Here is a 27,625-nt window from a genome sequence, read left to right as displayed (position 1 = left end):
AAGCACTTGCTTGTCTTCCTGTAACACCATTCAGAAAACAACATTAACTTGCCACACTACCTAAAAATCTCCACAAACGCTGCAAGCTGGAAGAGCGATTATTGTGCTTGCATGAACTGGTGTATCCAGCAGCTCTGTTCTCAAGGATGATATGGGGGGTACACAGGGGCTCGTTCAGATCCTTTTCATTGTGTGTTCAAGGGACAGCTGCCACTTTAAAAAAGGTTACAGCACTCAGCAGTGGAGAGGCTATGCATGGGCCATTTTAATTTTCATGAGCCTTATTTATGCACTTCATTTCCACACCTAGTTAAAACCTACTTAACCCCTTGGTGCTATTGGAACACTTGCTAAAGTTGTCGAGATTAAGCAATATTTATTGCCATTCACCAGCATAGCCTGAACTGGTGATTATGAGACCTCCTTCTAAACCAGCCATTCCAGGTATGTATAGCTCAGGCACAAACTGCTATATCAAATCAACTTATTTTTCTTGTCTCCGGCTAGGGCTCTAAAGGTGCCAAAGACGTTGGTTGCCTAAATCTCATAGCCTCTTGGTGCTAGCTGGGCTACTCCTACTCTTTCTTGTTTGTGAAGTATTTAATGGAATATTTCTGTCTTTCCCACAGTCGAAAGAAACCTCTATCCATTCAAGCAGAACCTTTGGAAAATCAATCCTTTGTTTCTCATTTTTATAACTCATTTATAACATTTAGGACATTCCAAGAGCTGGATACTACTAACGTGATAAATGAAGATACAGAGGCAATGGCTTGAGTAATGCTAGGCTTGTGTGCCTGTTGCAACTTTGGTAAAACCAGAAACATGTGAGAGAGGTTTTTTTTTTTCTTTTTCTTTTTTTTTTTTAAATACTCACCATCTTTTGCTAAGTCTAGTCACATAGCACAGACATTCTAACCAGTCTGTGATTAATTAGCCAGAGATCTGCAACAACTCCTCTTCATGACTAAATATTTTTTTAGTCTATCAAACTGTTAGTGCAAAGTGGGATAAATGACACTAGAGGGCCAATGATCCTGACCTGGAGGTTCTGTTGCTCATTGAGGCTCCAGATGCTAAGCACCTTTTCAGATGAGCCTGAGATCCCCTTCGCCTTCTCCGAGTCAAAGTCAAGGCTCATCACTGGCTCCTGGTGGCAAACAAGTTGGCTCAACGCTTTTCCCATCAACAAATTCCAAAGGACCACTGATCCATCTTCATAGCCAGCCAGAAGCAAAGGTTGTGAATCACAGTTGTGCTGATCAAGAGAAAAGTAAAATTGTTCGAAAACTAAATAATCTGTTAGGAAAATTATTATCCCCAGGTAGGTTTCAGTCCAAGCATCAAGAAAATAAATTAAAATGCTGAGTGCTGTAGAAGTGAAAAGTTTAGAAGTCTGAATGTATAATCTTGATAGTCTACCCACTTACAAAAAGTGTTACTAGGTAACTGCTACAGGCACTTATGGTTTTTGTATCTACATATAAAATTCTACATTTTATCTATATAATATGTATCTAACGTACATACATACAGAAAATTTCTCTCTGAAAATCAAACTATTGCCCTCTACAACACCTGAAAAAAAGCCTGCCTGAAATTTTCACTTCATAGCCTGAACTTTGCTTGTGTTCCTTAAAAAAATGACTTAGAGCAGCTGGGTTACTATCAAGCTATACAACCCGGTATGGACATTGAAAGAAGTGCAATGCTTAAAGATTCCAGGTTCACACTGCCAAGTGTAGGGTTACACACAGAGATCGTTTACCCGAGTGCACCACAGTTCTTAAAGGTAAACACTGAACCTCTCCTCAGGAATCTCTGGGTGAGTCACCAAGGGGTTAACGGGCGCCTGAGTCCCACTATAACCAATTGAAAGCTATTTTGATTAATGATGTCACAGGCCAGAGGGCATGGCACCCTGGGCAGACACCTAATTTATTTAAGCCTCTGAAATAACTCAAAGAAGGGAACATTACTGGATTACATGTCACACTTAAGGAAAATATTCATCATTGCTCCAGCCAAAAGACTAATGACCCCATGAGCAGTAACTGGTTATGTGAGTGAAGATGCAAATCCCTAATGAAAAGCAACTAAAAAACAAGCATCAAAGTCAGTTAGTTCTTTAATAGGAGCAGAAACACCAAAATGGACACTGAGATTATGACCACCTCACGCAGGGACCTCTTACCCTAAGAAATGCATCCAACAGCTTATTCATCTCTTTCCCAGCACTGTCTGATCCTACAGGATTCGTTTGCTTGGTATTCAGTTCAAAATAAAGGTAAAGGGCATTTATAAATAATTAATTTTTACTGGCATCACATTATTGAATGAGGTTCTTCAAACTCGCTGGCTGTCAATGTCATGATACAAACCTGCAGTGGCCAAAGGCTCACTGCCACTATTAATGATCCGGACTATTCTCCCACTGGTTATTATTTGTTCTAAGGGGAGTTAAACTAACAAGAGATGGGTGGTCTAGGTAATAAGACTGCCGAGTAAAAGCCTCATGTTCTTTCTGAGATTTATTTGGCCTAGAGAAGTGTTTAAATGAGGAACGGATCTCACTGAGCGGGGAAGAAAATTGCCCCTTAAAAGAAGGAAACCAAGGGGAAATCCCCTACATCATCTTTCTGAACAGGTCTGCCCACACCTGGGATCCTGCAGGAGCCTCATTCCTTGCTTTAAGAACCTTTTTCTTTTGAAAAGGTAGGGAGCATGCTCTGGCTAGAAAGGCCCACAAAGAAGATGTCTTATAATGCCCAGAACTGTGCATGATTTTTCTGTCACATTTTTGATTTGCTATCAAAACAGCAAATGAATGTATGTCAAATATCTGTGCATTCATAGTAACTCATCATGTTTTTTGGATGAAGAGTACCTGGTTTATAATACCAAGGGAAAAGTTAAAAAAAAAAATCCAGATGAAACAAACATTCCAGATGTTATTTATATTTAATAATGGGTAAAACCATCAAAGAAAAACAAAGTATTTCATAGGTGCTTCAATTAACTTTAAAAAAAGCCCCCAGTTTGGGCATAAACAACCTCCCCCCAATTATCTGTACTGCTCTTCTATGAGCACATGACTCCTCCAGAGCCCCGGGGCTCTACAAAAGGTATAGCTTTCATTAGCCAATAAACAAGATTTGGATCATAAAATCATAGAATCATTTAGGTTGGAAAAGACCTTTAAGATCACAGAGTCCAACTGTAAACCTACACTGCCAACCAAGTCCACCACTAACTCACGTCTGACAGGTCTGCCTTGCTCTGCAGACATGGTCAGGGTCAGCTCCTCTGCCTTACTCAAAATGGGATGGACAGATATTTTCATGGATGTTCATAACCCTCATGAAGGTAAGAGAGACAGGTGAGTCCTCAGCATTAGGGGAAATGCCAAGCAATTTTTTTTTTTTTTTTGTCCTGTGGGTATCTTAGCTTAGATTGGAAAATCAGTAATTTGCAGGTGAGATCTAAGACTGGTCTATTTTAAGAACAAAGTATTGTTCTCTATGAAATGAAGGTCTCGCACACTTCTTCCTAACTTTCCCTAACCACATTAAGTATAATATTTCAATGAGTACATATACTTGAACTTAAACAATAAAAGCTATTGAAAGACCGGGGGAGCTCTCAGTCTGATGGCTGGACTCACCAAGCAGTGGTTCACAACAGCCTATTTATTGCAGTTCCCAATAACGTACACTTCTGGCAAAAAGTCTTCACCAGTCATGTTTTGGTTTCAGTGGAAAAAATAAATTATAAATCATTGTTCTTCCTAAGCAGAACATTTTGTTGTTGCATTTGGATAATTGTCAAGAAAGGAAGAAAAGGTGATCTGTTGTCAACTCAACAGGAATAATTGCTATAGTTTATATAAAGTAATAACTCTGCGTTTCCAGTTTCTACATGTATTATTCCTGTTGAATTATTTTGTTTGCACCATTACGCAACATGATGCCTTCTCCAATGAGTGCAAAAAATTTAAGGGAAGACTATCCTTACTCCTGCAAATCCTACCCCACCCAATTAGTAATAGCAGGAAGGTGTGAAGCTGAAGGGACAATGTATTTAAGAAAATGAACCTTCACAAGGGAAAAACCCACTGAATGAACTAATACATTTAAGGACAGACTTAGTAAAATGTGGGGGGAGGAAGTTTCAAACCAACAAAATAAACAGCTGCCTGCATTTTAACTGCTTAGGAGAAGCCAGTAAGGCTTAATCTACAAGCCTAACCTAAGCCTCAACTTCCTTCTGCTCTATAGCAGAGTTTCTAACTCATGCTGCTGCTGGTAAGGTGCGTTGTTTCCCTGATAGGAGGATCGGTTTTTATTGACATGCAGAACAAAATGATGATACATGGCTGCAGCCCCCAAACTCTTGTTGGACAACGCTGAGCATGCTTCCTTCAGACCATTGTGTGGCTCTCTCCATGTCAGCTTCTGTTTCAACTTGTTAATTTACTGTGCCATAAGCAACATCAAATAGTCTCTTAGGCAACATGTTGCCCATAAGCAATGGGTTGGGGAGTGCTAATCTCCTGGGTATGTCTATATTGCCCAATGTGGTAATGTACAAAGAAATCCTGAACGGCCTCTATTCAGGAAGGGGTGCAGCGGGGTTAGCCCATGTTCTTCTGCTTTTATGGATACAGGGTTACTCAGTGAGCCACTTGCAGCAAAACCACAAACCAGAATGCAGAGCATCACTTCAGTACGCCACATATGATTATTTGTCCTTAAGAATATCCTCCTCCCCCATGCTTTTAAACCAAGTTGCACACATTTGTAAAAGAGCAAATACAGCTGTGAGACTGTAAGGGATTATCTATCCTTGCCTGTTGCAGTCTAGGAAGTTGTGGTGACTTCCAAAGCCAGAATTTGCATGGAATAATTTACCTCTCCCAGTTCCCAGTCCTCTGCTTTATCCCCACTGGCAACAAAATTAAAAACTACATAAAATTAAGACTCTGCACCTGCTCTGCTTCCTAGAGGAATAGCAATACTAATGCATGTAGAAAATATGGTAAGACAGAGGACTTTTTATACAGGCAACAAAATTTTCAACACTGAACATTTCTTCAGTTATCTTCATCTTATTAAAATATGTCCAGGAGACAGAAAGTTCATTTCATTGAACACTGAACACTGATTGCATTTTTAGGAGAAACTTTCTGCTTAATAAAAGCCTAATCAGTCTATTTAATTTTCCTTCTATTTTTTTTTTTCCCCTCAGTTTTTAATTACACCATGGGACTTGAACTGTGGCTTCTCCTACTTTTGTCTGAAGTTGGCACCTGATTTCCTCTAGACTTCAGTCAGTTCAGGACCCTGAGTGAAGACACTAAAGCCTCAGATTCACAACTGTGATAATTTTTTCAACTGAAACCAATACAAATGTTCAGATGAACCTGCAGAATAACATATTGAAATCAGTTCAGACGGTACTGCAGACCATGTGGTCAGGGGATTAAACTGGGAATCAGCTTTGTCTCCAGTTCTTTGGAGTTTTAGAGCCAATCACCTAAACTTCATCCTCCCTCTACTGCCACCTTTTTGTATTACTTGTTTTTCACTGGTGGCACCCCATAAACATTATTTACTGAATACTTTGCAAATGTGGGTTGTTTTTTTTTTTTTCATTAACGGCTTTTATTTACCTTTTTGTCCAAAGTCAATACAACCATAAATATTTTATTCCTATTGTATGTCTGGAATAGAAATGTTCGTAGAGTGCTTCCTTCTCCTGAGGGCATTGAAGTGAACATAACCTGCCATTAAAATCACTGTTTTTAAGTAAACCAATCATTTCTCATCATTCTTAATGCAGCGAGAAACCATATCAAACAACTGGCTTTGGTAAGTCACTCATTTTCCTCTTGATTGATGCAAAAACCGTATCTATCCTAAGGATACAAAGCTTTCCCTGAGCATTTGCAAATCTTCCATTAAAGCTTGGAAAGCTCTGAAAGTTACATTAAGGATGTTCACAAATCTTTCCCCCCTTTAATAGTATAATTACTTGATTGGTTTGATAATAAATCAAAATCCAAGTGAAGAAAGATTCATGTGTTTCATATAAAATGAATCACAGGGAAAACATTTCACAATTAGCAGGCGCTCTTGCCTTACCTGCCATAGCTTCAGACACATAGGCATGCCCAGCTTGGCACCCACCTCTGGCTTCAAGGTACAGACTGACGTCTTGGATGGCAGCTCCAAAACCTGAACCTGACATCAGGAAAACAAGAGCATTTGGTCAGGCTCCAGGTCAAAATTCTGCTGTTAAAACCAGAAGTCTTTTAAGGTGATTAAGGCTAGTATAAGCTCTTCCAGTAAAAACTGTCTGGAGGAAACTGAGGAATACATGTTAAGTTGGAGCTGTAGGGGAATCTACAGCTATCTAAATAAATGCATTGTTTTAAGAAAGACCAGACAAAACTGCTAGAATGAACACATCCTCTTCTTCCACTCTTCTATTTAACCTGTATTATAGTTGTCTTTCCATGCAGTAGATGATACTGCGCGCACACTAGATAATACTGGAGACTGCTTAATCTGAAAGCACTTCCCTGCTTCCTCTCCCTTTCCCCTTTTTCCATCTCTGTTGCTAACTTTTTTGTTATATTCACTTGTGGACACTTGCATTGTCTCCTCTGTTCTGTCATGCTAACATGGACCTTGTGTGGAAATATAGGAGATAGATAGATAGATAGATAGACAGATAGATAGATAGATAGATAGATAGATAAAGTTGGATTTTTTACTTACTGGCTGGCTGCACGAACAAACCCGGAATTATCTGATAATGCAGGCTGGAGCAGTGAATGCACACAGGTATTTTTACACAATATTGTCTGACCCTGTTCAAAGCAGGGTCGGACAATATTGTGTTAAACACCTGCTCTCTGTCTACATAGCAGCTTCCACAGTTGCTTGCACTGATGGGAATGAATTACAGATCTGATTATTATTTTCCCTTTTTTTTTTTTTTTTCTTTAGCATGGAACATGTTTTTCCTCTGCCAAGGGAGTAGCTCATTTCCACCTCAGGATGATGGCAGGCAAGATCAGGGGAGTCTGCCTTTGTGATTTGGCACTGGAAGGTTTTGAGTCTCTTGATTGACATGGAAGTGCCTCATTCTGGGCTGATTCTCAAGCCTGGAACTATGGAGAAATAGAAGCTCTTAGGTATCAAAAGCTTGCTGCCAGGAACATCGCTGCTTCTCAAATGCATACTTATTCACTAAGGTGATCTTTTATTTTAATGAAATAAACAATGGTCTGCATTATCTCATAAAATTGAAGGACTTGAAACATTTGATAAATCCAGCATCACCAGTCGTTTCAGCAGTGCTGTTGGACAGACCCAGTCATGCGAATTTTCTTAAGCATCTGAGATGAGGTATTATACAAATACGGCTCCTCTGGGAGCCATCAATCAAGGCCACAGCAGCTGCGATGGCTTTCCAATCCCATACCTTTAGTTCAAAGCTTGCCAGAACATCTTCCTATTTCTAGAGGTTGTCAGCTAGCCTGCCAAAAGCCAGCTGCGCTCTAGGACTGCAAGTCAACAATGTACTACACACAATAGACAGAACACTTTCTAAAGTCACTTAGCATTGGAGCAGGAAACTGTTCTCCAGATCTGAGGAATAGAGACTACAGCGAAGAACCATCCAATATGTAGACCAAACCTATGAACAGACCAAAGTTTGATCATCTGGGAATTCTGGTTCTTTGGAGCTACACTCTTAAGAAAAGATGCTTTTCTCTTGGCAACTTTCTTGCTGTCAGCATAATGATCAAGTTAGCTATTGCAGGAAATGGACTATAAATATGAAGATGACCTGCTCTCATCTTGTGTGTTTCATCACTGGCTCTCCAAAGGGCATTGCCTCCTAGACAAGACTGAAACTGCAACTTTTACATAATAAGGAAGGAGAAGTGTGCTGCAATAAATGCACTTCTGCTGGTTGAAAGAAAAAAACCTGCCCTCCTTCTCTTTGCCTTGATTAAAAATGGACAAACTGGTACAAGGGCTACAGTCGGGCTTGCAAAGGACAAAGAAAAACACAAAGATGAGAAAAGCTTTTTGCAGAAGGCAGGCAGGCATGAGCTGCCTGTGCTAGACTGACAGTTCCAGAGACTGTCTGCATTAGAGGCAACTGAGCTTTGGAAATAAATACTATTTCATATATTTTGACAACTGTAACCTAAAACTTGAAGTTCTGTGTTTATATTGGTTTTGCTTAATAGGAGAATGATTTGCCTTTGCCTGAGGTTAATAGTGTTCCTGGGTGGCTAAAACTGGCCACAAGGAAACACACCCTTTTTCTTTTTCACATTAATAAAGCTTTTAACATGTTTCTGGCAAATTGGCAAGAAAAAGTGCGTGTAACTCATAATTGGTGATTTAAATGCAATCATGAACAAATAAATGCCTGTTCAGATCTCATTATTTATGGACTGAACCTGCTTTAAGACAAAATTACTCTTTTTTGGGCACCAGCCAAGCATAAACACTTATTAAGTCTTAATTTTAATCATAAGCTGCAAATGTACTGTGTCTCACACAGTGCTGCCTATTTGGAAGCACTATATATTATGGGAGCTTAGGTGAATTTACTGAAACCTGACACAGTTCTAAAGTAAAGGTTCATACACTGAGTGGAACTCTCTTACCCCAGGAGACTGCAAATCATTATCAGTTTGCAGGGCCCAAGCAAACAAATGAAAATAAAACAGAGATGAGTTGTAAGAGACATTGGTGTAAACGTCTTCTCTTTGGATCAGAGGATTATTAAATTCTTCATTGCCAGAAGGTGTGTGTTCTCTTTGCCTGACACGAGAATGCACTTGTCAATATTGTTTAACTTAAATATTATCGAGCACTGCTGTAAAATGGCGAGCTCTTTGTTTGATCAGAACAATGTATGGGAGTTAGAATGGTTGTATTTACTGGTACGGTCGTTGTGTCTACAGGCTTACTCAGTTCTGTGAAGGGCTGAACTTTCTGGCTGTGAGCCAACAAAGTACTTAAATATGTGCTTAACTTCTGAGTAATAAAAACTTCACATTTTCTTGCAATACAGGCACCATTCCCATTTAATACTTTGTATATAAAATATGCAACTTTCAGTTTCAAGATATGCATCCTATAGTCCAGAAAAGCATGTGACCTTTTGTGCTCATGAACAATTTGCAATTAGCTACAATATTTCTTTTCATATTTAAGTCACTTTTTTCTTTTTTCATATTTTGGGTATTTTTGATGTAAAGTATTTGAAATACTTTGTGTGATGTCCTCAAATAGTCCTTCAAAAAACCCCAAAATATGACTACTACAAAGCAGAAGTAGAAAATGCCAACACAGCTGTCAGTCAATGATTGCTGTGATAATGGGTATTAGATGTGCACTTATCCTGTAGGAACTGAAACGGACCCTACAATTACCTCACGCTGAGCAAACCTCTGGCCGCTAATAGTAATTCAACTACTTCCAGCCAAAGTACCAGTTAAAGAATTAGCCCCGGGGTGAAAGACCACATATCGCATTACAAATCACCTGCACCTCCCCTTCTCTCACCAAACATGACTTTCAGCCTCAGATGGAAGATGAGTACCTCCATCTGATGACAGACTTTCTGACCATTAGTTCCCCAGAAGGATTCTTGTTCCCCTTTAACAGTATTCAGCAGCACCAGAAGAGTTTTCAAAACTCCTGCACATGAAAGACCAGCAGCTGCAAATACTTAAATGTCAGACAAATCTTGGGGTAGGATCCTTGTTATTAGAGCATGAGTTATATAATTCAGTCATCTTTCTGGCAGGTAAAATTAGTGATTAGAACCCCCAAAGGTTCCCTGTGCTGCCCTCTCCTGAGCAGAGAATTTGAGAGCAATGATGGTTCCCCTCCTGAACTCTCTCATTTCAAAACCAAAAGCCATCTCCCAAGCACCAGAAAAAGAGATGCTTCCTACCTCCTCCGGGGCTTTGGCTGCCATGGCCATTAGCCAGCGTCCCTGTGCCACCTTTAACAGAGCGCATCTGCAGAATCCCACATTCTCCGTGAAGACAGAATTTGTCACTGAAGTCCGTCCCTCTGCTAAATCCCACAAGCAGATCCTCTGGTCACGACCCTGACTGTTACAGTAAAACAAGTTATCTGTGAGCAGCAGGTCTGAGGGAGCCTGGCTTCCTGCAGGTTAGTATCTCCAAGTTGGGTCTTTAACATGCAGCTTAGTACAGCTTCTGTGGGGGTAGTAATTGGGTCTGTCACAAAATGTGTGGGCACTCGGTGCCACCGAGACCACCACCCTTCTGCAAAACTGGCCAATAGGTTCAAAAGTTACTGGGAGGGAGGAGGACCTAAGAGTCAGTCAGATACACGGCAGTCACAGGTAGCCACGTTTCCTTGTGAAGGGAGACTTGATCGAACACATCTTATCCTATTTAAATGCCCATACATATTTATGAAGTCTCATGAGTATTTGCACATTCTTGTAATAAAAATACTTACATTTTACCATTGTTTAGATCTAATTTAAAATGAAACAAAAGTATCCAGAGAGTAACACATTTAACAGTATTTCACCCTAGCAATGAAATAGACACTAAAAGACAAATAGCAAGTCAACAAAGACCACTTTGAGGGTAAATAAAAAGCTACAGTTATTCAGTGGCCAACTTCCCACAGCCACAGGGAGGGCATGGAAGACTGTTGCAACTGTGTGTGTGTAGAGACACAACAGGAGAGGGATTGGCAACACAGTGAGTAGCAGGAATTAATGAAACACTGGTTAAAACATCCGAAATCAGAGAACCAGCGGCTGCATGGGCAATGTACTACTGCAGCTCACACGGAGGCTCCTCTGCACACCTCTCCATCCCACAGAAACATCTGTGTGTTGGTCCCAGACAGTAAGACCAAGGGGGCCAGACAAAGGGCACAGCATCGATTGCTATGTATTTACGTGATCCCACTGGCTCTGGAGCAAAGCATCATGTGGAGAAGCTGCCAATCCACAAACTATAGTAGCACAGGATATGTGTCCTCATGTTATCACCTGGGACAAGGAGTCATCAAAAACCCCTTAGCCATTTCTTATTTTACTTAGCAGTATCACCTGCTGGAAGCATGAAACCTGAACAGAGGTAGATGCAAATCTACAGGCTGTTGGGACTTCTTCAACATCAATACAGAAACACCCACCTGCTGTTCAGCAGAGTGAGCACTGTCAAAACATTTATAGCACCGGCCATACAAAGCATGTGGTACTGTAAGAAATTGTTGTGGATTTAGCTTTAGAACAAAGAAACAAAAAATACAGGTAACTGCTGTCCTAAAATTACACTGCTATGTGAACTGTTATAAATACACAGCAAAAATAGAGGTATGGAAAAACTCTATAATTATACAAACAATGCTCATTCAATATGATTTTATGGGGGACAGTGTTGATAATTGTACTTAAGCAGGTAACAAATATAAATGCTAATGAGTTCCACTGTATATTATAAGAGATGTCTTCTCTAGATAAACATGTCAGAACACCTCCTAGTCATACAGACACTTTGGCATCTACTCTAGATCACCTGTCTTATCCAAAGTACACAAATCTTCCTGACCTTCCCTTGCAAAACAAGAACAGAAGATATTTTGCAACAAACCAAGCAGCATTCTTGCTCATTTTCAGTCTTCCATTCTCCCATCTCTGATTCGTCTCTTCCTTCCTTCTCTTTTCTCCCTCTCCCCTCTATTTATAAACTCTTTACATCAATTTTGATCTTCCCTGAGAACCAGTTGTGGAGCATTTGTCAACTTCAAATCCAAGTGTATTTCCTTTACCCAAAGACCTCACCTGATCTCACTGCAATAATAAAGACATTATGGACTCCAAGTGGTTGTGATGTCATCACACACATATCATAAATTAATTGTATAATTTTTTCCACTTTTTGTTCTACAGTTTTTCTGTATTTTTGTACTTCTGTACATTTCCATATGTGTTGGGGAGACTTTCAGTGATTCCAGAAATAAGAGACTCCTTTATTTTTCCTCCTTTTTTTTTTCCCCTCTTTTTCAGTCATGTACATCACAGAGACATGAATAATTTCACTGTTTTTTGTCTGCTTTGCTAACCTGAGGAGCCTGTTTTTACCACCCATTGTCTCCACACAGTAGACAGAACTTCCTCCATGGCCATCCAGTGTTTTGTCCACTCTGTGTGTTTTCAGGTTCCACACATGGATAAACCCATTCTCGGACCTGGCAGTAAGAACAGATGTTTTTAGTGTGACCACTGCATACAGTCTGATAAGACAGTCTGATACTTTTTCTTTTTCTCCCCCTGCCCCCCCCCCCCCAACTGAAGGTACAAAGATAACACACCCATCATTCACCAACCATGCATTTTGTTGTTTTCTCCAGATTCAATTTATCTAAATAATACACTTTGTTTTAAAAACAAATGTCCATATGATGCTCAACTAAGCCAGAAATCCTGGTTTACTTACCCAGAGAAAAGAATGGGGACATCAGGTTCCTGGTTTCCACAGGAAAAATGCAGTGTGTGGACTGCAGCACTGGTACCTCTGAGAACAAACTGTGGATCTGGAGGTGGCAGAGCCATCTCAGCAGTGAACTAGGGGGAGTGAGAAGATGACACAGATATCATAGAGGGTAAGGCAGCCTAAAGTGAAATTACAACTTCAAATATATTCTGATCAGGATATTTGCTTTTCCTAGTAACTTTCCTCTTTGAATTGTCATAATTGGATGTTATTTCTATTTGCCATACAGTTCAGTGCAAAGTATATTTTCTCTTAACATGGACTGATCAAGCAGCTGTCAAATCTGCTTTTTGCTGCTTTCCTTTTTAAGCAAGGTAAGTGCTGAGCTGGCTGTGTGTACACACCTCTTGCACACTTGTAAATACAAAATTGTTCAGTTGTTCTCCCTGCTGCAAAAAGGAAGAGCTACAAAATGCAAGAAACTGGATACCATAATTTCAGGGGGCAAGCAATTTATCATTCCACTTAGCCCCTTGGCAAGTCTTTCCCCTTCCTCCCCATAAAAATACTAGTTCTGTGCTTTCCACTCACAACCATTTACAGAAAAGCATTGCAGTGAACATAGCAACTAAAAAGAATTTCAGATGAGATTAGAGTTATGATCATTTTTACACAAGAATCCCAAGTGTTTGAATTTTTGGTTCCAAGCATGGTTACTTGAAAAAAAAAATGCAGTATTTCACACTAACTTAGTGACTACTGTGTTAAACATTTTATTCCAAGGGGTTTGTATTCCCTGAAGGATCAATAAAGAGAGATGGATGCTTTCAGCTGTGTCATTGGTTCAAACATGGTCCAAGTCAGCAAACAGGACAAGTATGTGGGGAAGCATGTTGCCCTGTCTAACATGGGAAATGCGATGGACAATTTATTATGAAGTCACAAGGATAGTTTGTGTGATCTGATTAGGCACACTCTTACGATCTGGCACCTTCACCAAGCATTTCCATTCACATTAACACCTTTGCAGCAGTTGTGCAGAAGCACCAAAGAAGGACAAGGACAAAGATGACTTTCCTGTGTTCTCACTTGCTGCAAATAACCCTCCTGACCTGTGCTGGGACAAGATAACCAGCAACTTCTTTGACTGTAAATACAATTTGCCATTCATTGGAAAATGTATTGTAACATGCATTGCAAGAAATATTTTAACCATGGAAAGTTTTTACTGCTTTATCTGTGACATTACTAGTCATGCTTTTATTTCTGCTTCTTCCTTTCTGACCTGTCCTCACACAGAAAAGGACAGTTTTTGCCACTATAGATGTCAACTCTCATCGCTCTTTACCATTCATGCATATATTACACAGGATTAAACAAAAAGTTTTCCAAATTTAGTAAGGGAAGATCAGCAGGTGTTTTTCTGCCTGCTGGTTCACAGCAGAGGAATTGCAGAGAATCAGAACAGAGTGCTAGAGCTGCAAGTTACATGCCAAATTAAAATAGTTCAACTCTTAATTGTCATGTCACCTCAGTATCAGCTTTTGAATTGTGTTTAATGGATGCACTTGCTATTGCACCTCATTGGCAGGTCTACCTTGAGTGTTTATAGATCGGTAATCACCATGGTATCTATAGGTCCTAATTAAACACAATTATCTTTTAGGACTAGTGATGAAACAGGATTCTTCAGCATAATGTGCAGTTCTCCCTCAATAGCACTGTGTAATTAGTTATGAAAATAATGAGCTCAGTGGATAACCTCCATGTTTTAGTGCCCTGACTCATCTGTTTTATGATGTTGTCTGATGATCTAGACTCATGACAGGCTGGAGTAAATTTTCACATGATTACACGATGTACAGGTTTGCCCCCATGGTGAGATCCAGCTCCCAAGTGCCCGTCTGTAACATGCTTCACCTGTGTTATAAACCTGTTAGACTATGGATTTTGTCACCAAAAGTCACCTCTTTGGGACACTACAGCTGTATGCTGTTGTCTCAAAATGACACTTTGTAGAATCATGTAAATAAAACAGCAGCTAGGCAGCTTGTCAGAGGAGCAGGGTCCCTCTTCATGGTGGAATGATCCTGGGTTACTGCACTGCGCAAGGAAGACAAAATAGAACTGAGTCAACCCAGAGGCTATCTGGGATTACAAGGCAGGTTTTTAATAGCATTTTTCTAATTACTGACACAGAAGTTTTTGCTGACAGACAGCAAGTGTGTGCGTGGCTGTGGGAAGGGTTTTACCTGGCATGAAACAGACGCTACTAATACGTGTCTTTACAAGGACAGTATTTCAGAAAAATTCTCAGACTGGCTACAGGAAAAAAAAACCAACTGAAAACATACTTTCAAGCTGTAAGTAATGAAGTGACTTTTTGCTCCTGGAAGTCTGGTTCTTTGCTTGCTTTTTTGCTAATCAGATACGTGAATCTGGAAATTTAGCTTAATATTAAACCTATGTCATTTTTTATTGGGCTTATGAGATGACTCCTTATTACTTCCTATCATGACTCAGCAGATGAATGGCAATGTGACAGTATTAAGCGTCTCATTTTTCTCCCAGCAAGTGATGAACTATAAAATTGCATCTGTGCTGTCTTCTTCATCCATGAGCTTGGACAAGTCACTTAAGAACTTTTAATTACATCTTGATCTTAGGTACCTAAATCAACAGAAAGTCCCAAGAGGTCCCAAACAGATGGGAATTTGGTGCACCAGTGCCTTAAAAACTCCAAGAAAGCATTCATCTGTTCCTGTTGACACATAAGTGTCCTCAAAAGAAAAAATAAATCCAAACATTTAGCCTACCTTTAACTCATCAGGTAGCTCAATATTTCTACTTTACTTACAGGGATAATGAAATACATTGTGGTATACTGATGATGATAGATAAGGGTTATACCATGCTTTGCTAAGCAGACGGCTACAAACATGCTAAATACGATGACTGTGTGATGGTTAAAGCCCCTAAGTGAATTTCTCAAAAGTGCCTAAGCGATTTAGAAGCCTAAGACTCATTTTCAAATGTCTTTTCAATCCTAAATCTCTATGACTTTTTAAAGTTTCACCCCAGGTGTCTGAAAATGAGTTCTCTAATTAGCACAACATATATTTTCTTGTTAACTCCATCTAGCCCCAGGGAGACCAATCTGTTCTTGTTAACTGGGGATATCTGAAGCAAATTTAATTAAATGAATTTGCTTAGTATTTAGGCTGGTCTGAGAGCAAAATCTGGCTCAAGGGCTTGAACAAGCAAAGTGCAACCTACAGAAGAAAGTTCATTTAAAAACATCTTAGGGCTAGACCATATGTTTGTCCCTGAGATATCCTCATGCTATGACTCCTGCCTCCTATGAAAGGACGTTAAAAATATGAATCATTTTGCTTATGGCATTATTTGTTTGCAAGAGGGTATCACCAGTAAGAGATGCAACACCTCATTTTAAAACACCTCTTTTTAAAAGATGTTCCTCTTTTTACTTCTTCCAGCCTTCCCTGTGCGGGTAACAGCATCCTCCTTCAGGGGTTGAGTTACTCTGATATGATACAGACAACTGAAAGTATTTTTCACAAGGTGCACCGCAAACCCTTGGGCTCCTCCATAGATTATATTTGCTACATGAGCAAGGAGTAGAAAACCTAGCTGTTCAAATCAGTGTTTCAACTAGCAAATGGCTATGTGCACCATACAATGCTACTAAATGCCAGAACAATTGAATTTCCTTCAAAATCATGTTATTTTAAAGAACAATTCCCTATTAATACCCCTCACAAAACTTTACTTTGTTTAGGTTGCAATTAGAATAATCTTCAAACCATTTGAATGTCTATGCAGTGCTATTCCAGTATCATCACTTCAGCATTTGATATTAAAAAGTTAAGCTTTTATTTAATGAGAGTCATTTAAAATATGTAAATGTCAAAAGGATTACCTTAGAAAAATCTCTCAGAGAATTAAAAACATTAACAGATTCCCACAGGAAAAATTCCAGCAGAATTCAGCAACTCTCCTGTTCCCACTCCTGTCAGTTGTATTTCTATCACACATTGAAGCAAAAACAAATTGCTATTAAAATATCATCCAAACACCCTCCTCCCCCTACAAACTCCACAGTTCAGTTTGAGATACCAATGGCTCAAGCAAAGACAAGTAAAAATCCTCTTCTTAGAGTAGTAAAAACTCAGTGGTAAAAGAGCTTTGTCAGGTATAGGAGAAATAAATCTCTCTTGGCATGTCTGGCAAACTGATTTGGGACTGAAACCAGCAGGTGTGCAGACATAATTACTACTGCAAAATATTCAACACATCCAGGTGTGCTCAGAAACAGATATATGAAATCCCTGTTATTTTTTGAAAATTCCTAGTCTACCAGGTGCCACCCTCCCAAAGGAAAAATCAGAGCAAAGAAGGAGTTGAGAAAGATGTGAATAAATTGTTCTTCCCCCTTTCCAGGCTGTTTCTTTATCATTCACACAAAAGCCCTTTTTTAGCCTGCACTTCTATGCCTACCTGCATTCACTCAAAAGTTTTGTGACACTCTGCCATGTTGTATAGCATAGCTCTAGTGCACGAGTATGTTTTCAAAGTGGGTCACTAGCTGTAACTGCAGAGGAAGTCAGTGGAAATAAAAGACTCCCTCAAACTAATAATGCAATGCAAACAATTTTGTTTATTCCATTACATTTACAATCTCCAGCATTAAAATATAGCAGGCAGTCCTTGCACTATGAGCCTTCCAAACACAGTATTTCCATGTTTCCAGCCTGTAACCCACTATGAACAACTGGGTTTCATAGTGGTGAAAGTATGAACTATCCTGTGCCCAAGAAACACTCTTATAACACGGCTGACTATGAATACCGTGGCCCTTCCTTCTGCAGCCAACTATTGCCTTGCTGGTGAGTTATTTGAGTAGCAAAGATAGATCAGGAGGGTCCAACTGCACCCGATTCACCTCACTGAATTATGCCAGAACACAGTGGGACTTGGAAACATCTTAGACATCCCTGGTTGATGCAAAATGCTGCCTGGTTATATGGCACTTCTAGGAAGTGGAGGACAAGAGTTTAGGGCTACAAGAGCCCATTTAATGAGTAGCATTTCTATACATAATTAAAAGAGATGCCAGACAAATCTGCACAAGTTGAATGAGTTAAAGTTCACCTCATCTGACTGCAAAAAAAGTGATTTTTTTATAGGTTATTGACTATAAAAGGTCTGAAAACAGGTATACGGTTTGGTAATCAAATAATTCTTCAGACATGTTGTGACAAATTTTTAAGCCCAGCTTTTCATTTTGCATGTACAAATCAAAAAATGACAGAACACACTGAAACAGGGAAGTCAGCAATAGAATGGGATGTTGCGAGACAGCCATCTGAAGAAATCCTTTGCACCTGAGGTGAAAAGTAACTGACTGTACACAAGCTAACACATACAAAACACTTAGGGAAGAATGTAACATCCACTTAGGTTAAAATCCAAAACTAAAAGCCAGGCAGCCTGCCTTTTGCATTCGTACCCCAACCCCTGAAACACATGGTATGTCTGTTGTGTGCAAAGACAGAAACATGCACTAGTAAAAATAAAATCAGTAGAAGCTTGTATAGCAACTGCCTGCACAGATCAAGAAATGTGGGAGTGCTATACAAATAGTTGCAAAGGTCAGCGCCCCAGAATATATGAAAATTCACTCATGAGTCAACTAACACCACAGCTTTCAGTTTAAAGCTCCCTTTGCTATCTTTGGTGCTAAACTGAGATATAAAATGTATTATACTTCTAGGATTTCTTTAAAGCTAATTTAAAAATAATTTATTTCAAGTGGAAATTAGAAATCAGTAGAAATCTTTAAATAATTAAATTGATTTCAAGCAGAAATTAGAATTAGTAGAAATTTCTGATTTAACCAGTAAAATGTACTAATAAAGCACTCTTAATTTTCAAGAGTAAGGATAACCAAATGCTTTCTCTTAAATTGGTTATTTTTCATATTACTACCTACCTATGACTACCAAAGTAGAGATCAAGCACAGTGATGTATAATTGTATTTTGTATGTGACTTCAAAACCTAAAAATATAATTAAAAAAATCACAATGGTGGACTGGAAGCATTCATTGGTGTGCTTATGCTTGCACTGGAAAATACAGTATCTAGACACTGTAGTTGGATTTCTAGATAGAATTCTCTCACTTGCACGACTTGCTAGATAGAGACACATCAGTGTCAAAAAGAATGTAATGATTAATATGACCTATGTATACAATTCTTTATTAGTTGATATCATAAACCTGTTGCCACACAGCCAACATTACAACTGACAAGTGTCCTTCCTTTTATAGGTTGGGAACACTAAATGCTGTCAGCGTTTTCATTCTAAATAGTCACCAAATAATTTCTAATGACTAACGACTGCCTGCTCAGAAAAACCACTTCAAAAGTCTTGTTTTGAGAAGTGCTGAGAACCTCCATTTCCCATTGACTTTAAGGGAAGTTAGGAGTTCATCCTCTCTCAGGAGCTCCCCAAAATTACCTTCTGTCCTGACATTTAGATAACGAATGATGGAAGTTTCCACATTTTAATTGTAATAGTAAATGGACAGATAGCAAACAAAATTGCTTATCAGCAAATGGTGATATGCCAAGAAATCTTATGGGAGCAGAAAAGAAAATGACTAATAACCATCATGCAATTCAGCACATTTTTAATGATTTCCACGCAGATAATGGCTCCTCACAGTGCTAGCACCTTTTTTGTCTCTAAGCATCCCCCAACTGAATGAGGCTAAACTACAATGTATTACGATTTTAAGTAATGAAGTTTGCAAGAAAAATGTATATACATGTCAGTGTGTAACCTTCAGGAATACTGAAACCCAGGCTTGTGTCTTGAGGTTCACTTTCAAATACTTCCATCTGCAATTTTAAAAAAGTCACTGTACTACAGTTATTTTCTATATGAAAACATAGATTCAGCATGGGAACAAAACTAAGAATGATTGTAATTATTTGAAAGACACTGAGTTAGCATATGGATCTCATTGCCACTTACACATTTTGGTCACTGAAACAAAAAGCTATTAATCAATATGTAAAAGCCATAAATTAACATAAACATTAATCATTCTAATACTCCCACTGTGTCGGACTGATAATTTTTTTTCAGTCTTTCATTCTGACATACTCGCCTTCAGCTATCAGCTGGTTGACCTATTTTAACACAGTTAAACATTTTGGGCATTGCAAATCTTACTGAAGTAAACATTTTGGAGACAGCCAAATATCATGGATACTTTTATGCCAAAAATATGGGGTCTGAAAACACAAGAACCCCTGCCTCACATGTTACTGCACTAGCTCTTAATAAGGGAGTCTAAAATACAGCATGAAATACAGCTGAAACAGATGAAATTCTAGTGTTTCATAAACAGGTTAATTTTGCAGATGAGGGAAAAGACACCCATCTGTTTTACTTTCTGAAACCATTAATTGCTCGGTAAAGTGCAATGATATAACTACAGACAGCTGCCTTTGGAGAAAGAAAGCAGGCATAAAAGCCCATAGTAGTTCAGCTCTGCAACACACTATCCATAAAATTAATGCAAACAAACAACAACAAAAACCAACCAAACCAACAAACCCCAAAAGACAACAAATGCCTAATCACTTTGAAAATTTGAAGAATATGAAAATGCACAATATAAGTGAAAAGAAGTATTTATACAACTGTCTCTCTATACCATACCATCAGACCTAAAATGAATTTGAGTTTATACACTTGATAAGTCATTGTAATCTAGCAGAAAATTGATAAATCAAGGACCATCAAAAGATTGTTTTGAGTAGCCTCTAGTTCAACCATGCATAGCAATCTGTCAGCCACAGGGCTCTGTCTGCCCATCCTCCTTAATTAGGGGCGCTGCATAGTGCAGCATCAGCTACAAATCTTTTGGTTCCAAGAGCTAATAATGTCCTCAGATAGCATGGGCTTAATTAAACATCTTCCAGACATTTTAGCAGACATTTCCTGCAATAATCTTGTTTAGTAATAAACTATTAAAAAGAATTGACAGAGAAGAAATATATCAAGTTGTTACAGCAACTGAAGTTATTTGGGCCAGAATTATATGTCTGCAATTAAGGATTCTGTAACTCTGAGCAATTAAAATATCACTTTATTTGAAAACTAATTAATTCTAAACACATATTTTTCCCATGACAAACTTTTATGATTATTTAATTTATTCCATTCTAATTACACTTTAATTAATCTACTCTTGTATAATATTATACTGTTATTCTGGCATTTGACCAATGAAGACAATAAATTGATTGCAGTTCCCTTGCGCAAGAGCAGAAACTGTCATGCCAGTTTCAACACCACGTTTATTTATTTGTCTGTTCTATTACTTTTCTTTTCCTCCCACAGGGCATAGGAACATGAAACACAGCACAAATCGGATGACATTTTGTCTTCTATACTTTTTACTTCAAAGTGTGAAACAGAACTTAAGAGTTTTTAGTATTAAGGAAATGTATATGTAACATGATATTACATAATAAAAATATAACCTATAGGAAATTAACTTATGCTTCTACAATACATCACACAATGACTTATCAATTGATTCCTGATGTACAGGACCATGTCCAGAGCTGCTAGAAATGGATTTGTTTCCATTGACATTGAGCTCTGCTCAGGATCTGGTCTGATACAGTCAACAACAAGGGAGAAAGAAACCAAAACCTATTTTCATATTTATCTTAAAATTACATTCATTTTAGTATCTCAGTAAGTTTTACGAGAGTTTGGTTTCAACTAAACCAAAAGTATATAAATTATTTTCTTACTCTATAAATATTATATTTGGATTAAACCCTGATAAAAGAAACATATACAAATATTTTATTACCCACAGAATTAAGTGTTGTATTTGATTTTGCTTTGGCTATACTTGAAGTAAAAATGACTGTCATTTACAGTCAGAAGTCCTTAAGTTTCTTTGAATATAAATGTCCCTGAAATTCCCATGTGGTGGGAGGAGATACTGAGTAGTCACTCTTACGAAGACATAATGAAGCAATCTACTTTTCACGTACTTTTAAAACTTCTGCTCGCGTTCCTGGCTGTATGCTTTCTTCTGCTTATGAAATAACCCCCTATTGTGTGCGCCTTACCAAGAGTGAGACACCTTGCAGAGGCAGGCAATTAAATTAAAATGCACTGCAAGTTCAGCTCTGACTGTGCTTTCAAAAATATTTCCTTTTACTTTTATCACATAGTTTATATTTCATATAATTAAAAGGAAAAGTACAAAATACATATACAACAAAAGAAGAAAAAACAATTCTGCACATAATTGAACAGGCTAAGTACTTCACCAGCATTGCCATAGTGGGAGATACACTTATATCAGAATATTTTACCTGTTTCCTACCCTCCATGTTTATATTCTCCATATTTGTTTCATAACAGTTAAAAAATATACTTCCAAATTGCAAATAGCAAATGGAATAAATTGACGTAAACACAGAAGTAATATTAAATAACGAAGGATAATTCCTATTTTTGTCCAGCTCATGTTTCAAATTCCAAATTTTGGATCTGATCTACACCCATCCAAACTGCTAGATGATACCGGTGAGACTGTTCAGATGAGGAAGGGTTTAGAGGATTCATTCACTACAGCAGTATTTCATAAAGCATTTTCTCTTTAGAAGGTTTCTGCTTCTGTGTAAACTACAGCACGTCTCTGAGACCAGCATTATTATGGTTCATTCTTTGTAGATGGAGAAACCGACACGGGGACAGTAAGTGACCTCCCAGGGTGGCACAGTCACTAGACCTGGGGTTAGGACTCCACTCACTGACTCCAGGCACAAACAGTCCCTTCCCACTGCCAGTGAGATTCACATGCCACATAGTATTTTAAGAAATAAAGCAATGTGGACAGTACTTTAGTCTGGATCACTTCATTAGGCTAAAACTTTAAATCCTTATTCAGGTGAACTCTCAAGGTCAGAAGCATTTCAGTAAAGACCTCACTGTTCAGTACACACATTTTACCTTCCCCAAGAACCCCACCAGTATTTAAAAAAAAGAGAGGACTTAGTGTTATGTATATAACTTTTAAATATATGAGTCAAAGTTACAGATTATAAAGTATTTTTATGCTATGAAATATATCCCAAAATTCAAACTTAATTACTAATAGTATGTGTCATTTTTTCTTTTAGGATTCCCATCCAATATACTCTAAGTATTTGGATAAGCCAAGCTATTGGAGAGCATATTAGTCCAAGAAATCTAATAAGGATCACTATAATTACAGTGCAAACAGGAATGATGTTTACAAGGCAAATACTACCTGAATATCAAATTTTTAAAAAAATGTTTATTTTCACAGTTTAGGCTAAGCTTACACTTTAGATACAAACCCACAATTGTTCTTTCATGCCAGTTTGATCACATAAGTCTACATCCATTCTACATAAGCATGTAGGATGCATTAGTTAAATATGCTCACCTCCAAGACTCTGAGATAAGAGTAATCATATGTTAGACAGTTAAATTGTTAAATGTGAGGGATATTAATAAAAAGCTGGTGCTGCATTTAACAGCAGTTGAACACTGATGATGCTTAATTCCCATTATCTAGAACTGACTGTTTCCTATGTCTGCATGCTCTGATCAGTTAGTTTCTCTACATTTTAAGGAGTAATGCTAACTACTGCTTAGCAAATCGAAAGAAATAAAGCCAAAGTTACAGAATAGAGTTACATAGTTCACACATGTAACTTCAAGCTTCACTCCTCTTTATCCAGGATAAACTACTCCTGACCAAAAATGTAGTGAAAAATGCAAAACTGTTTCACTGCCTTAATTTGAAACTTTGAACAATTCTGCAGTACCTGAACTTGAACTCCCAGCCTTTGAATGTGTGCCGAAGAGCCCCCTATTGTACCACACTTTTATGCTGGCAACTGAAGTGTCAATCTTTCATCAGATAATCAGATTATGTCATGTTCTGACCAAATTCATTACGAAAACTTTTACCAACCCTATTGTCTCAAACCAGAAAATCTAGATCAAAGTATAACTGCTTTTACAGCACAATAAAAGTTATAAATATTTAAACACTAATTAAAAGGCCTCTTTTGTAAAAAGTAAATAAATAATTGAAAGCTACCTCTTCTTATAAAAGGTATTCAATGCAACCATATTTATCTCATGCTTCTCAGAAAAACGGGACCTATATATGGTGGAGGGTGGGTGGGAAGAAATGCATTTAAAAACAGTTATTTGAGAAGATGGAGGGTTGCTACACTTTTAAATCATTTGCCTAAAGTAAGTCACAATGAGTGCTCATTCTAGTGACAAAGCACTAACTGAATGTCTTTGCTAGCTCCATTCATATTGGGCAATCATATCTACTTACTTCATGCAGATGTACTGCATGGACACTACACCCAAAAGAAGAGAAGAAATACTTTTTAAGGAAATCCTACATCAATGAGTAATTTCTCAGTACATGCAATTATATTGTAATTCAGTTTCTTCCTAAAATATGCATGATCTTGTCTCCTAAAAAGGTAAATAACTGTAATTATGTTTGGCAGATGTATTTTCTGCTTTTTGAGCAGATAGGACATCTGCATAAAACAAACACTGAACATGAGAGAGTACTAAATATTTTTCCCTTTTCTCCATTTCAGGTGAATAGTAAGCATGGGATAAAAGGGAATCAAAGAATTCATATTAATATAATTAACAGCAAGGAATTGAGTTTAGACTAATCCATGAACAGGAGCAGCAACAAATAACAACAGGACAGTCATCAATATTGATTTCATGTATTTTTCAGTACTGCAATTGGATTCTCCATCTGTAACCCAAACTTTAAAAGTATGATAATTTACGGAAAGGAGATTAATTTAGCCATTTTGAGTCAAAGACGTATTTCATAGCTTCATCCCAAATCCTGTATATTGTTAAGATCCCTTTCCCCTTTGAAGACTTAGTGAATGATTGAAGCTTCTACTTTCTGAGAAACAGATAACACAAGACTAGTAATCTGACTCTAAGCCACTGGATAAAGGCAGTTTGTTTCCTCTTAGCCCATCTGTCAACACCTCTTCAGTAATTAGTCCTAATTATTACAAAGGGATAGCCTCCCATTCGCATTATTAAATCAGAAATAGTATCATAGCCAGGTATCTTTCAACACCTACCAGACTGGCGACCTTCGATTTCATTGAATCTTCTATCAGTATCCGCCTTTGGAAGAGCCTCGGCAGTAATTTTAGCATCAGCTTCAAAGATGCAGATCCCACAGTGGAATTCCAGGGATGCATTCATATACACACCCACATCATGTGACAGGAGAGCAAGCAACACAATTGACCTTTGCATTGTTCTCTAAACTCCCATGATATAAAACACACATCTCCATTTTACACAATAGAACTGTTTCTTTGCCTGTGTTCTTAGAAGTGCTCCTTTGAACTAAATGCTGATAGGGAAAATAGTGAAACTGTGTCTATATAGATGAGGGTCAAATCTTTGTTAAAAAACCAATACATCTGAAACTTTTTTCAGATCAAGATAAATTTGCACGAAGTAAATAGTAACTAAAATTACACATAAATGTATTTAAGTGTGAAGAAGATTTAAAAGGTTTATTTTTGCCCTATAGCTGAAGTACTTCCCCAGAAAACTAGAAAACAAAAAGGATGATGACGTCGAAACTCATGGAACCAAAGCTCCATTAGCTGAGGCTTTAGTCAGACGGTTTTAAGCTCTTCATTTGTGTTAACATTTATTTAACTGAAACAAGAGGAAAAAAAAAAGATATTCTTAAGAACCAAACACTCCATTTCTTTTGATTAAAAGCCAAACATGTTTCCCAATAGCACATCTGAGACCACTAGTGAGGATTTGTTTACACTGGATTTCTCATCGACAGCTGAGCACTACCAGTTTCCTCAGACACAATGAACCAACCTGAGCTGCACTGGTACAGTTTCTGGCTTGTGTAAGTATCGCTACTAAAATCTTGTGCACAGAGCAGAGGAACTACGCAAATATTCAAAAGTATCCATATGAACAAAGTGCATGTCCTTGAATTAAAGCAGGGAATGTTTCTGTTGATATGCTTAATATTCAAAAAGTAAAACATACAAAAGACAATTTTTTTTAACAAAAAAAAAAAGATTAAAGACCAAAACATTTTAGAGAACTTTTCTGTGTCCTATATTAAAGTGAATTCATGATTTTTTCTTCCTCTTTGCAGGTCTCCTCTAAATGCTACAGATGTTGATAACAAACAATATCTAAATATTTTTTTAAAAACATATAAATAATAAAAGAGCTAGCTACTGTAGTAGCCTAAATAACCAGGGTTTGACTAATCGATCAGGAGTTGGGCAGGCACTAAACAGGGTGCTTCAGTAGGATTCTCCAACCCACAGGGATGTCACTGCAGGTCTGTAGTGTCACTAAAGCCCAGTACCTGGAACAGGGACCACGTCCCAAGTTCTGGGCCTCTGATCCAAGGATGTGGTTGGCCCAAAGTCCCTATTCTGTCTCATTCTCTCAACTTGGCCTACTTGGAAGTAGCACAAAGACATCTCAGTAGCACACAGTATTGGAACATGAAGAAACTACTCTGATTCAGCTTCCTGCATACTTATCCTGCATACCTTCCCGCTAGAGTACTCATGGCACCATACAGCTTCACTGCACCTGGATGGATTTTCACTTGAGAGATAACTAAAACTCACTGCCAAGAAAAATAAACACACAAACCTAAAATTCATTTTCCAAGTTGTACATTTTCCAAATAAATGCCATGTCAGTAACATGCACAGTAACAGGCAGGCATTTTACTATCAATGGATCAGACTTTAAAATACATTAATATTTCAAGTATCAACAAAGCAATAGTAACGCACTTGCTACCAATTTTTTCTTGATTATCCTTATGAGAATTCAATGTACTAACAATAAGAACTTTTCAAAGGAAAACATTGTATGGTTCTAGTATTGCAGAAAAACATGCCCTGCAGGGTCAGACAACTGGTTTGTCTAACCTAGTATCCTGTTTCCAACAGTGGCATACTATTTAGAGATGCTACTTAGGCAAAAGACAGAAGCCTGACTACTCTTCCAGTTCATTCCCCTCATACTCCTCCATGCACAATTACTATACTAATGATGTTACATTTGTAATCCTGCTGCCTATGAAATCGTCTAATCCCTTTTGAACCCACCGATACCATTGCCTTCACTACCTCCTGTGGCAAAAAATTCACTATCTGAAGTTCCAGAAAATGAAGGAATATTTTCTTTTTTTCGTTTTAAACCTGATCTCCTACTAGCTTCACTGAGTGCCCTCTAGTTCTTGCATCGCAGGATTTGGAGGGCAACAGTTTCACATTCAGCTTTTTCATCACTTTCACGATTTTGTAAATCTCAGTGATAAATATCTGTTTTCTCCAAACTAAAGAGTATCAGCCTGTTCAACTTCTCCTTACATGACAGTTGTTCCATTTCCCCCCATTATTTCAGTTGCCATTTTCTGCACCACCTCTAACTCCACTAAACCCATCTGGAAAAGCAGAGAACTGAACATAGTACTTCAGATATGAGCCCATTAAGATTTCCTTAGTAACAAAATTACATCCTCAATGAGATAAATTTTGACTGACCTCAAAAATCACATGTCACTTTCAAGAGAGGAGTTACTTCTTTCTGCAGCAGATATAATTCCAGCTAATACACCTGGCAAAGGAAGTTATCTTTGCTCTCAATAGTTTAGAATTTCTGCTGCAGGGCCAACAGAGAAAAGGCTAAGTGTAAGTGTACTGTCCAAGGATCTATATCCGGAAGAAATAGCATAATATTTTAATAGCACTTCCTGAAACACCTAGACTTCCTGGAATTACTAGTTAAACTCCCAGAGGAACTGATAATGTTCTCTGTCCATCCAAGCCTAGCAGACTGCTTCCCTACACCACTGCGTATCTTTCAGGGAAGAATTTTAAAGGTTCTATCCACTCTATATCAATGCTTTAGAACTTTGGTCCA

The 27,625-nt window shown here is 38.1% G+C and overlaps 2 protein-coding genes across 10 annotated transcripts in view; one reads left to right on the top strand and one right to left on the bottom strand.

Moving 5' to 3' along the window:
* TBX1 (T-box transcription factor 1) overlaps nt 1-2,281 on the top strand; it is a 30,875-nt gene extending 28,594 nt beyond the window's left edge. The window contains exon 9 of the transcript XR_012838082.1: nt 2,136-2,281. The gene's annotated coding sequence lies outside the window, so the exon portion shown is untranslated. The remainder of the gene's footprint in view (nt 1-2,135) is intronic.
* Nucleotides 1-27,625, bottom strand: part of GNB1L (G protein subunit beta 1 like) — a 45,260-nt gene that overhangs the window by 6,045 nt on the left and 11,590 nt on the right. For 3 of the 9 annotated variants that reach the window (XM_075769184.1, XM_075769183.1, XM_075769185.1), the window contains exons 2-6: nt 12,530-12,657; nt 12,156-12,281; nt 9,994-10,156; nt 6,144-6,242; nt 1,043-1,258 (exon numbers count right to left, since the gene is read on the bottom strand). In XM_075769184.1, coding sequence (XP_075625299.1) covers nt 1,043-1,258; nt 6,144-6,242; nt 9,994-10,156; nt 12,156-12,281; nt 12,530-12,645 — 720 coding nt within the window. In that variant the 5' untranslated portion in view covers nt 12,646-12,657. Of the gene's footprint in view, nt 1-1,042; nt 1,259-6,143; nt 6,243-9,993; nt 10,157-12,155; nt 12,282-12,529; nt 12,658-14,459; nt 14,630-16,466; nt 16,572-24,768; nt 25,113-27,625 lie in introns of those variants that run through there. The other 6 variants (XM_075769179.1, XM_075769181.1, XM_075769178.1 and 3 more) reach the window with 4 other exon arrangements.

This window comes from Balearica regulorum, chromosome 17 (assembly GCF_011004875.1).
Source record: "Balearica regulorum gibbericeps isolate bBalReg1 chromosome 17, bBalReg1.pri, whole genome shotgun sequence".
NCBI classification, from domain to species: Eukaryota; Metazoa; Chordata; class Aves; order Gruiformes; family Gruidae; genus Balearica; species Balearica regulorum.
The sequence above is the reverse complement of the archived record's forward strand: the minus strand, read 5'-3'. Positions and strand labels throughout refer to the sequence as shown.